Raw genomic sequence first — 13,270 nt, forward strand, 5'->3', positions numbered from 1 at the left:
TATTATTGTGTACTATCTGTTTGTGTGTTAAGGCCTTCCTTTTTGGGTTTAAATATCGACAAAAATTGAATGAGTTTTTTTTTTTAATTCTCAAAATAGACTTCGAAAAATTTTAATTCCCAAAATAAATGGCTCCGTATCCGAGTTTAAGGTTAGAGTTTGTTCGCTGTTAATAACATCGAACAAAAGAAGAACATGTTAAAAGACAAAAGAATAAATCACCACAACTTTGTTCGTTGTTACTAACACCGAACAAAAAGCAAGACAATGTCATAGTTTTTAAATGTACAAAAAAACTAACATATTAGTTCGTTGTTTATAACAGCGAACCGACAATTGGTATGATTTATTTTCCTGTAATGATGATATTGTTTTCTTTTTGTTCGCCGTTAGTAACAGCGAACAAAGGGCTTTAACTTTTTTACCAGCTTCATTGTTCACTATAAATAAAATAACAACTAACAAATATATGACCTTAGCTTTGACATAGAGAGGCTTATTTTGAAAATTAAAATTTTCTGAAACTTATTCTAGGAATATTTTTGAAATTGGAATATTCAAATATCAATTGAGCTAAGTCGATGGACTCAACTGTTGTGTTCACCAAATCGACCAAACTTTGAAATATCGAATAAAATAAACTTTTTTAAAAATAATTCCAAAATAAGCTTTCAAAAATTTTAAAAACAAAATAAACGTCTTCGTGTTTAAGCCTACGGTCGGGTTTGTTCGCTGTTACTAATAGCAAATAAGAGAAAAAAATTTACCACAACTTTGTTCATTGTTACTAATAATGTCATAATGTTTTAAAAGGACTAAAAATAACAAAAAATTTGTATTGTCTCTCTTTTATTTGCTTCAACTGCCAACAAAGTTGTGGTAAATTTTGTTTCATTTGTTCGTTGTTGGTGACAGCGAACGAACTTGATCTTAGATTCAAAAATAAAGACGTTTATTTTGAAAATTATAATTTTTCGAAGCTTGTTTTATAAACTTTAGAAAATATTTATATTTTATTCAATTTTTCCCAAAACTTTTCAATTATTTTTATTTACTTTTTATCAATCAACATTTCAACGGTTGTTGGTGCATAATTCGAATTTTTTAAGTTGTTAAGCAAAAAAAAAAAATTAATTAAATAAACTAAGATTCAAACTATTTTCAAAAGTAAGCGTGAAAATCCCAAACCTATGGTTTGGAGCTGTTTGCAGTTAGTAACTGCAAACAAGTCAAAAAAGACAAAATAGTTGTTCGCAGTTACTAACTGCGAACTATTTGTCATGTTTTGACCTGTTCGCAGTTAGTACTGCGAATACCATGCTGCACAAAAACAAGTCAAAATAGCTGTTCGCAGTTAGTAACTGCGAACAGCTATTTTATCTTTTTTGACCTGTTCGCACTTCGCAGTTACTAACTGCGAACAACTCCAAACCATAAATTTGGGATTTTCACGCTTACTTTTGAAAATAGTTTGAATCTTAATTTATTTAATTAATTTTTTTTTGCTTAACAACTTCAAAAATTCGCATAATTCCATATGGTACGTTACATAAATAACTCGACTATAGTACATATTGGTAGTTGTTTGAGTGATTATGTAAACAAAATTAAAATACAAATTTTTAAGTGAGACGGAATCATGGCAAAACTATTTATGTTGAAATGATTTATGTATATTTAGTCTATTAAAATAATTAAATATAAAATCAAAGTAATTAATTAAAGAAATAGACTTTTATTATATAATCCATCTCATTGTGAAACAACTATCCTCTCGAATCCATGACATTACAACAAAATATATTGGGCAATTTAATATAATGTTGATGTTAATTTGGATAATCTCTGTTGTTAGAATTTATGAGAAAATGTGAAACAAATAAGTAATTTTAACAAAAAAAAACAAAAAAAAAATTAAGTCTTGGATAAATTTAATTTTAAAAATAAGCGTCTCTATGTCCGAGCCTAAGGTCAGGTATGTTTGCAGTTACTAACAGCGAACAAAAAATTGGTCAAAAAAATTCAAAATTGTTTCACTGCGAACAAAAGAGAGACAATGTCATAATATTAAATGGGACAAAAAAAGTGTCATGTTTGTTCGCAGTTAAACAAACATGACTTTTTTTTGTCCTATTTAACGTTATAACATTGTCTTTTTTTGTTCACAATCAACAATTTTGACCAATTTTTTTATTCGCTATTAGTAACTGCGAACATACCTCAGACTCGAACATAAAGACGCTTATTTTTGAAATTTTTGAAATTAAGTTTAGCCGAAGCTCAATTTTTTTTATTTCTTTTGTTAAAAATACTTATTTGTTTCAAATTTTCAATTCATGATTAGGGCTATTGGAAGTGACACTATTTGGTTGATCAATGTTAACAATGTTCATTGGATTTGCATTTGGTTTAAAGGTATGCACTTGCTTTACGAAACTATTGCAACCTTGCTTTATACTAATCTTGTTTTTTTTTCTCTGAACTGTTGCTTTATGAAGCCAAAGATTATGAAGTTCTTTGGTTTTTCAATCATAAAACAATCTCTAAGTTTTTACAAGGATTTTCGTACTTTTAACCCTCTCAGTTCTCTATGTTGTATAAAATGCGCATAAGATTTTCCCTTCAACAAAAGATGACAAATATGTATACATAAAATACATTATAGTCTACTCCGGTTGCCCAAACATCATCAAATCTAGGCTCAAACTAAAAATATTGATGAAGATTTCTCAAGAATTTACAAAACCAATCATGCTAATCCGTTCCGATTAGTCATTCTAATCCTTGCAGGAAAAGAGAGTGGTTTTCCAACAAGAACAGTATGTATAACAATTTAATACAAAATAAAAGGCCTGTTATAATTACCATATTATTAGAGAATGAATGAATCTTCTTAGCTTCCCTGGGCACAATTGTAAGGGTATCGACACACAAAACAAGATCGGAATTGTTGAGGGACCTGCGTGAAGATAGAATGAGTATAATGGTTAGAACTTAGAAGATACTATAGGAGCTGTTTTGACGAATGTGCTTCGCCGAAAATCTAATAGACAGCTGAATATGGATCATTTTTTTCTCGTATTAAACTTGGGCGATGCAATGCCCCCAAAAGTAAGGATGAGCCAAAAAACCAAACTATAATTCATAAAACTTCAAATATCAAAAATTGAGGGTCGTCTGTGGCCAGACCCCGGCAAGCATGTCTAGTGAGAAGTTGAATCTTATGAGAACTTCCCGTAACACAATAAATGATTTGTTTGGTTTGTCAATGAGTTGCACAATTGAGTTAACTAGAAAATTAGATGTATATTTATATGAAAGTTGAGAAGTAACAACATGATTACCATGTGCATATAATATCATCTTCATCCAAGGTATCTAAGCAAAACCCCATCATTTCCAAGCACAAATCCCTTCTTCTCATCAATAAACCTGTAAACAACAAAGTGCCTTTATCCTTCAGACGATTTATACAGAAAATGGAAGCAAATCAGTCTACAACATAAAATCTAAAAAAGAAAATAAACTTATTGAGATTAATTAAAATTGCCTTGTGTTGTTCCACTGTTTCCCTTCACTTTGTATTTATCCTTCCCAAATGTTAATTTAATGTTTTGAGGAATGAGTCAGAGCGTAAGGCGGGGTTTTGAGGAGGGAGAAGACTAAGGGAGGGCACGGATCGAGGCGAGTAAGAAATTAAAACTCACGTCTGGAGAAAATGAGATGTAAGATAATGTGATGTACGGTTGTGTTCTCTAGAAATTGAAACTCAAACCAAAAAAAATGATAGTATTTTACTTGAATGACCAAAGGATGAGAGCTAGATCATTGGATGGGGTGTTCAGAATTTACCATAAGAATCTTTAAAAAGTACACTTACTTTACAGAATAAAGATTTGCGGCTATGTTATCAGCTGCTTTGTCTCGTGTCCAGCTCTTGCCACCATTTGTGGTTCTCAATAATATCCCACTTCCTCCGGCTGCCCAAGCTTCATCCTACATTTCAGATAGTTTAGATCATCAAATACAAGAGTAAACAAACATTACTCAATTAGGGGGGGACGAGTCTTTAAACGACATTCCAGATTTCCAATTGTCAATAAAGTTATAACTTTATAACATTACAAAATCACATTCTGTCTCGACAAGTAAATAAGCATACTCTTCTGCTCATTTTTACCAACTCCTTACCCTAGCAGGGAAAAAATAAAATGGCCAAATGCTGGAAAGAAATCACTGAACAATAATATAATTGTAATGATGGTTTAAGAAAAACAGGAAAACTTGACTCTTTTTATCAGCGACACAAAGAACATGCAAGTTTGCAATTTTTTACTTTGCGTGATTGAACGGTGGATCCTTTCCAATGGAGTAAAAGATTCGATATGCTTGGATGCGGCTTTTGGATAATGCTGGATTTAATTAAACGTCAGCGGTTCTCACATCCAAGAGTAACAACTGACTCATTTATTGGAATTAGGCTTTGGAGAAGATTTAACTGTCAACACTTTTCATTATTGAGAAATAGCAGTCATTGTGTATCACACAAAGAATCACATGGAAATAAAGCAATCCAAAGGCAGGAACCTGCATAGGCTGTGCTGCAGTGGAGGCATTCGGTTGATGTCCAAAATAAAACAGCCTAAACTTCTCAGAGGAAAAGGTCAGAGAATAAATTGCTTCAAAAATAGCAGCATTCTTCTAGGAGTATTATAAGCACCAAATTAACCCTCTCAAGTAGCTATTTCAATTTTTTCATTAAAACACCCACACACGCATCTATTTACCATGTCAATTTAACGCCAATGAAAACAAAATTTTAAAACACTCCTGTAAATTTCTTGGCTTGAAATCATGAAGGGGAATAAGGAGGGACAGAAAGGAGGGAGAAATGGTCATAAATTTTCTTACATTATCAAACTAACAATCAAGAAGTTTGGTTTATTGAAAGAGGAAAGAAAGTGGATTTCTGAAATTTCCCTCCTTTCCCTTACCCATTCCATATCCAAAAGAAGAGACAATAGATCCCTCACTTTCCATCCAAATGTCTCATCTAAACACCGAAAAGATTTCCAAGAGCCACTTGACCAAAACATGAGCATTCTCCTTGATTAGCTATAAGAGAACATAAAATATAGATACAAACAAAAAATGCTACTCCCTCTGTTTTCATTTCTTCTTCCCATTTACTTTTTCCGCAGATCCTAACACAAATTTAGAAGTCGAATAATTTAAATTGTGAGTTTTTAAAAATTCTAAAACGTTGATATTTAAAAAAATAAAATGAGACGAATCTATCAAGATCATGTTTTTTCATATAGATCGATGAGAAATCATAGTCAAAGTTTAACATTAAAATTCATAAATTTTATTTGAGAAAAACATATGAAAACAGAGGGAGTATAATACTAAAATAGGGAAATTTAAACCAATCTTTGCTCGATCTGCTGAAAATAAACCCAACTATTGCTTCTTTTTAAATAGATCCACCTATTCGGTATATTTGCTGAAAATAAACTCAACTATTGTTTATTCCTTATTCTTGACTTACAAAGAAGCTTTGAAAATGTTTATAAACAATAGCTGAGTTTATTTTTAATAAATATACTTAATAGATGGATTCATTTAAAAATAAATAATAGGTGGGTTTATTTTTAGTGGATCAAGCAAAGGTTGGTTTATTACCAACAATTTACCCTAATACTAATAAGAGATTCACAAATAGTCAAATCTAATTTCTGAGTCCTGATCACCTCCCCAAATCAGCCATCATATATAGAACCAACATGATTATTGATTCGGATGTCTGTGATGAACCAAATTGTATGACTTAAGCAGGGATCCCTCGTGGTCTATTTTTTTTCAATTGTTTGAAAGGAAATTTCAAGGATGTTATTCTGAAACCTTGGTGAACCACAACCCTCTGGTAATTTTAGTGTCTAGATGTTCACAACTCCTAAGAGGAAACCCATAAGAAGGATGCTATGGATCAAGGCTTCAAAGGGATGGGTGGAGAAAGATACAATCCAGCCGGTCTTTATGATTCATCATTTGTATCTATCCCATATTACCTCATCACAGCAACATTGTAATAGTTCTCAAGCCTAGAGGCTCCATGACATTAAGCTGTGACAACCATGTTAGCCACAAAAGTGGTTCCACAACTGCACCCAAGATTGGGTTACGTGTACTTCCCCAGCTATGAGTGAAAGTAAAGCCATACATACTCAAGAAAATTTTCATTTACAAAGGGATTAAAAGGTCAGGATCTCCAATTACTGCAGCTAAGATGTCGAATCTTCATAAGTCCCCAAAGAATTCTCCCCTATCACCCATGATATTATAGATGTCACTAAAAATTAATACCTATAGCACATAATCAACGACTTCCTATCTTGACGTCATTTACAGGTACAGACGTACAGCACATTAATGCAGCTAAACAACAACTTCACTTATACAATGGGAACTGTTCATAGCAAGAATTTGGCTGCTACAGAATGTGTGATGCATCTTTGATGAAGCAGATATAAGATAATTATCATTCTAAAGCAACTTCAGGTTTCAGACTTCAGAGTTTCACACTCGAAAAAGTACACATGCATTACAGCTACAGCAATGAACCTCCATTGACCAATAAAAAGAAAAAGATAAATATGCAATAGTGTGTTACGCATCATCTCTAAAAAAACATATAAGATTTGAGTGACATCACCATTACGAAACAAATCATCAAAAAGTACCTGTGAGCGATACCCAATGTCAAGAATGCCAAAACCACGACTTTGTACGGGCACTTCCTCAAAGTCCTCTGATATCTGAGTTACAAAATGATATCCATTAATTTAATATGAAAGGCTGCAGAAAAAACCTCGAAGAAGTCTCAACTCCTAAGTGTAGCATCATTGATGGTTGAAATAAATAAAAATATATTCAAGTTAAAATGAGTCGAAGTTCACATATACCATCCTGTTCGATGTTATTATAGCCACATAAACGTGCCACCAAATACTTAACAATCAGCTGCTAACTACTACTAATTCAATATATATGAAGTCGGAATTTTATTGCCAATCCTCTAAAGAATAATGTGTATGTTAAAAAAAGTCCTTACTTTCCAGTCACTAGGTGAAATGTCCAAAACTTTATATAGAAAGTTGGAAAGAGGAAATGAAGAACATGAAACAACCAAGACCCAAAATACCCACTGCCACCAATCCACATGAGGTTTCATCAAGACAGAATTGAAATAGCCAATAAGAAACAGATCGTGGAAGAACTATTACCAATCAGATAAGTAACTAAGCTACAATATGTAATGTTTCAGGTACGACAGTAGATTTAATGTTAACATGCTAACAACCTCAGAATTTATGCTTTGACAAAATAATGCATTCTCTCTCCTTTCTTTACTTTAAAGTTTTGCATTTTTGGTCATTTAATACTCCCTCCGTCCTTTTGAGTTTGACGCACTTCAAAAATCGATGTGAGAGCTTTGTGAGATAAGAGTGTCAAACTCAAAGGGGCAATGGAGTAATCTATGCACAGACAAGGATAATTCCTGAATACTTAAAAAGAAGGAAATTATGAAAAAAAAAAAAAATGAGCACGCAGACACAAAGAGAAATCGCATCTCCAGTAAATATACTGAAATTACGTAATTCCTCTTCAGAACTCCAACTAAGATATCCAGAACAGTGTCCAACAATGATATATTATGACTACACAAGAAAAAGTTAATGAAAAGGATATTAGCACAGACCCCATTGCCTTTACTTAGATACAGCCCACCACCACGAACAAGCAGCCATAGACCACCATCAGCTCTCCAACCCATGTTCTGAATTCTTCTGGCAATTGCTCGGTTATGCGGCTGCCAGTAAGGCTGCAAATAATTCAAATCAATCAATAATTCAATAGGGTTAACAACACTTGGTAATCAAACCAGATTTATACAAAATTTGTCAAAAGAATGACAAAAACTATCATCACGTTGTGATAACTTTTGTAAGAATGAAAAATAAAATTCCCCCATGGGGAACAAACCAATGGAAGGAATGCATATTGTTCTGCAAATGCTTATCAATCAAAATAGAAAATTTAATATTTAACATTAAAACTTGAAGAGCAGCCCAAATGATATGACCAACATGATTGCTCTTAATGGTGAAGTTCATGACAAAATACAAACTAGATAAAAGCAAGCCTAAAGGCTGAAAGGACCAAGGCTCCCTCCTATTCATTCCTATATAGCTTCATTCATGCCTGGAAAAAATTTACAAACTGGAAAATTGATTGCTATCTACTTCAACAAAAGATCAATCTTTATCTATATTTTCATAACGTTCAAGCCTTATAATATTTCTTATGTGGAGGGCCATTGAACATGATATTTCATACTATCTACAGATCTTGCTTTGATTTCTAGCATATATCTCCCGATTCCCAACACCTAATGTCAAACTTAGCTTCATACTTCATGAAATTATTTACAAAGAACAGTAAAATGCAACCTTAATTTCAGCATCAATTCACTCAACTATACAGCTTTTGCAAGAGGACATAGAGAAATCCACCTGGCCTGGTTCCCAAGTTAAAAAAAAGTTTCCACGGCTTGAAACAGCAACATAACGCCCATCTGGGGAACGGTTCACAGTGTTGAAGGTACCTGTGTAGTAACTTGCACCACTTATACCGCTTGAGACTGTTCTGCAAAAGCAATGAAGCACTGTAAGTGGATCAACATTGTGTATTGTCCAAACAAGCAGATGTTTAAGTACAATCATATAGATATAACACACTATAGGGATTCCATGTGTCAATAGATACATGACATCTAGGGCTAGCTAAAAAACCTTAACCCTGATGGCATAAATGTATTGGGGTAGCTAATTAGATGTCGTGAATATAGGTGGTTGCAAAGAAAATAAAGGTGAATAGATGATATTCTGAAGGGGGTAGGGTAATGACAATGTAACAAGAAGGGGAAGAAGACTATTATTCCTAGAGTTCCAGTTGGGGGTGCGAGTCTCGATAGGATTTAACTACTGTTCCCTTAACGAGGTTAATACTTTATGTATCTCGCAAAGTCTTTATATGAGCACACCTTGTCCCTCTTTACCACCATTCTGCTCCCTGACTATCAACTCTACTCACTTACAGTTCCCTTAGTTTGACTTTAATACAGTCTAAGTTCATCATCTCCAATTCAAACATGGCATTTGCCTTACATCTCTTCTAAATTTTTATGAATCCTGACAAGGTTGCAATAAACAGCAACATTAAGTAACAAAAAAAGTATACAAGATTTTGGAATAAATCACCTGTTAAGAGTAGCTGAGACAGTCTCCTGTACAGCAGCCTTCCAGTTGTAACCTCCATTTGAAGTAGTGTATATTGCTCCCTCATCAGTTACCATCTCTGCGCTGTTTTCTCCGGTTGCTTTGATATATACCTGAAAAGACAAACTACTCTTAAGTATTTCACAATAATAGAAAGCTACAATTGCAGGTTAAGCAATAGATACTATATAGGATAAGAAATATCCTAATATGGTAACAAATCAAAATAATCAAGCATGATCATCAAGTAGTAAACTCTCCTCGAAGCCCATCAAACCTTATGCATTTTTTAAGTTGACGAATAACTTCCAGCAAAACCATGGCTGCTGCAAAAGCAAAATTTTAATGCAAGAAGATAAGATCTAGCAATCAAATTCCTGAGAATTATTAATAAGGGATGATCAAAAACCTTCAAATCATAGTTTCACCAAATTACTATCCAGATTCCAGCAAATTCAAGTAATGATCACTTTTGCATAAAATGATTAATTACATGAAAAATTATTTAGCAATGTTGATTGACGATTTATTATTGGCTCTAATAACACAAATAGCTTACCATATCTCCAGGAAGCTGAGAGCTCAAGGGTATTCTTTTCCAGTTTTCACCAGCATCATTAGTATACAACAGAATAGCAGGTTTACCCACTATCCAACCTTCCTTTCCTCTGAAACTTATAGAATTGAATCTGTAATTAAAATCCTCTTCTTCAGCTGATTGTATAGAACGCGGGACCCAAGTCTGTCCTCCATCTTTTGTCTCTAAAATAGTTTGTCTTGTCCCTAACAGAAATCCTACAAACCAAACACTCCTTAAGCTTTCCTGCGACTGAAATACTCTTTTTATATAGTAAATATAGTATTCAACTTAAGTTTTATCACATTTTTACTTATTGATTCAAATGATGCAATTGCAATTTAAAAAATTTATTCCGAAAAAAAAAAGATAAATCGTCTCGAAATCAGCTCACAAATGCCTAGTATTTTCTAGCATGAGTCTTTAGAGGCAATGTATTTTAGTTCTTGAATTGATTTTGAGTTTGTACTTTCTTTTTTCCATTTTTCTGATAAAAAATGTAATAAGGAAAACAACCCTTAAAAAGAATTTTTGTTTCAAAGTGGTATACGGAAAATGATAAATCACAAATAAATGATAAACAAAAATCAGGAGAAAAGAACCTCAATGCCTTAACTAAGCATAACAAGAACCTTATCTCCCAAACCTGGAATTCACTTTGATCTTCGAAATAGAAATACATGTAAAAACATTTATCCTATCATGCTCTAGCATTTCTTTTTACTCATAAATTTTCATTAAGATTTCTGGCATTGAATTCATGATGAAAAACATAGATTCTATTTGGGCGAAACTTCCTTCACAACATTACATATAAAAACATAAACAAGATTCTGCTCGTTTAAAATTTGAAATTTGTGCTCCCAAATCCAAATTGTACTCAGTTGCAGAAAAGTTAACATTATTTCTCAATATCTAAAATCAACTGACGCAATTACTTGATAACAATTTATTCACAATTCAAAATCAAATAAAAAATCACAGCAACAAATTACAAATTCATTCTCTCAAGTAACAAACTGAACTCACTTGCATTAAAGTTGACAGCATTTCTCAATACCTAATAATCAACTCATGCAAATACTAAGTAACAAATTTCTTCACAGTTCAAAAAATAGAAATAATAGCATAGATAAACAATATAAATTACAAGAGATATATTTGTATTCCATTGAATGAATGACAATAAGATCCTTGCTTGTTTTATCACCAAGTTGAAGAACAGTGTGAAGATTTGGTTTCAACAATTACGTCGCTCGGAAACTTAATAACTAGTTGTGGGCGTATGAATACTTTCCTTTTGTGATATTTCTCCCACAACGGTACTTGAAAATGTTGGATAAAATTTAAAATGAGATACAAATAACCACACTAACACACTAAGAACAAAATGAGTAGACTAAATGATTATGTATTCAAGAAGATTATTAAATTAAAAATCAATAAAAGAGTTTATAAAGTTCTTTGAATGTACAACTGAGAAGAGAAAGAGCAAAAATTTCATAAATTCTAGAGAATGAAGAGTAGAATGTATGTATTTGTATCTTCATGCAACTTCCACTATTCATATAATAGTTTGCATGCCTTCATCCGATTCATTATTATAACCAATATAACTATCAGTATTTCACTCTTAACACGCACAACTCAATTAAAAACTTAAGCTAATGATTGAGGCCTCAGGATATGCTATATACTTTTTAACACGCCCCCTCACACGAGAGCCCTTTGGGCTAGAAGCGTGAATGCAACTTAGGCCCTTCTCATACCTAGTGCAAAATATTTTACTTGAATTTGATGGGTGGTTGAGATTCGAACCAGTGACCTTTTGTCACGTTCGCTTCTGATACCATGTTAAGTAGCCAACTCAACCAAAAGTTTAAGGTTGAGGCCCGAAGATATGTTATATACTCTAACAAATTCCACAAAAATACACAATTTTATGGAGGTGCTCGAACGAGCACATACAATAGCTTAAGAAAAGTTTATGTACTATGAAAATCAATGTGCTTGAACGAGCATGATTGTGCTCAAATGAGTGCAAGCTTTATGAGCTCTATTTTGCTTGATTCGTTAGAACTTGCTTAGTATGTTCGGTAACACTTTGGACATTGAGTTTTAAAACTCATTTGTCACTCTATATACAAAGTACATGAAAAATGTCCGAGCTTGCTCTAAATATCCAACACAAAATCAAATAGAAAATCATAGAAACACATTAGATTACAAGTTGTCCAATCACATTTTGAATTCAGTTGCAGCAAAGTTAACATCATTTCTCAATACCTAAAAATCAATTAATGCAATTCCTAAGTATTAAATTAATTCACAATTCAGAATCAATCGAAAATCACAAGAACGAATAAGACCTAAACAAAATGAAAATATACCGTGACTAAGATCATCAGGAACAAAAGAAATATCAAGAAGAACAACACCAGGATCAATAGGAAGATAAACACGCTCCCATTCAGCAAGCAAATCCTCAGATTTCGCCGGAAGTGTAGAAAGAGGCAAAGAAATCGAAAAAGCAGCAACAGCAGCAGTAGATTGCACTAAGAAGTCTCTTCGTGGTTGCGATTGCGGCGATGAACAAGCTCTTGGAGAGATGTATCGACGTTTTTGAGGTTGAGGTTGAGGTTGAGTAGAAAGAGCAAAGCGACGATAATGAGAAGACGAAGAAGAAGAGGAGAGGCTGTGGAAGAGCTTGGTGGTTGTGGCGGGGGTTGTGGACGCCATTGGAGGATAGTACGAGTTTTCTCTCTCCTGATTATAGTCACAAACTGGCTTTCTGGTGTTCGTTTTGTTTCTCTTATCTCCTTGGTTCTGTTTAGTATTTCGCGGGGTTCTGGATTTGATTGGATAACGTTCATTCTTTTTTAGAATAATTGTTAAATTAATACTTCATATCGATTATTTTCAAAAAAATACTTATTTGGTATAATCATTAAAAATAAATTCAATTATTATTTATTCTAACTTGTTTGATCACAAAGAAGCTTTATTTTAAGCAAATAGATAGATTTATTATGTGAGTTTATTTCAAAATAGATAATAGGTGAATTTATTTCAAAATAAATAATATGTGAGTTTATTTATTTTCAGCAGATCAACCAAATGTTAATTTATTATTAACAATTTTTTAATGTATGGTACTTTATATTATATTGTTATTATGGAAACTCCGATAACTAGTATATATAAATATTAATATATTTTTTTAAGAAAATTTGGTTGCGTACTTTTATTATTAAGTTTTTTATATTTTTAATAAAATATAATGATTGAAGTAAATTGTTTATAATAATATAAAGACTATAAATAAATAATTAATAGCTATTATTGTAACACT

At 32.6% G+C, this 13,270-nt stretch overlaps 1 protein-coding gene across 1 annotated transcript; it reads right to left on the minus strand.

Moving 5' to 3' along the window:
• Positions 1 to 2,696: 2,696 nt before the first annotated feature.
• Positions 2,697 to 12,776, minus strand: LOC130805851 (photosystem II stability/assembly factor HCF136, chloroplastic). The gene is made up of 9 exons (XM_057670651.1): positions 12,309 to 12,776; positions 9,901 to 10,136; positions 9,324 to 9,454; positions 8,577 to 8,709; positions 7,763 to 7,885; positions 6,744 to 6,818; positions 3,881 to 3,996; positions 3,345 to 3,432; positions 2,697 to 2,959 (listed from the first exon to the last, which is right to left on the minus strand). Exons 1-8 carry the CDS (start codon positions 12,655 to 12,657, stop codon positions 3,366 to 3,368), a joined length of 1,230 nt encoding a protein of 409 aa, XP_057526634.1. The 5' UTR covers positions 12,658 to 12,776; the 3' UTR covers positions 2,697 to 2,959; positions 3,345 to 3,365.
• Positions 12,777 to 13,270: the final 494 nt, after the last annotated feature.

This window comes from Amaranthus tricolor, chromosome 2, assembly GCF_026212465.1.
Source record: "Amaranthus tricolor cultivar Red isolate AtriRed21 chromosome 2, ASM2621246v1, whole genome shotgun sequence".
Classification (NCBI taxonomy): Eukaryota; Viridiplantae; Streptophyta; class Magnoliopsida; order Caryophyllales; family Amaranthaceae; genus Amaranthus; species Amaranthus tricolor.

Excerpts from the sequence above, each read along its gene's own strand:
- LOC130805851 (XM_057670651.1), bottom strand. The coding sequence starts at position 12,657 with ATGGCGTCCACAACCCCCGCCACAACCACCAAGCTCTTCCACAGCCTC. Across the intron at positions 10,137-12,308 it reads TCCTGATGATCTTAGTCACG|GATTTCTGTTAGGGACAAGA; the intron begins GTATATTTTCAT and ends TTTGGTTTGTAG. Across the intron at positions 8,710-9,323 it reads GTCTCAGCTACTCTTAACAG|AACAGTCTCAAGCGGTATAA; the intron begins GTGATTTATTCC and ends TTGCTTTTGCAG.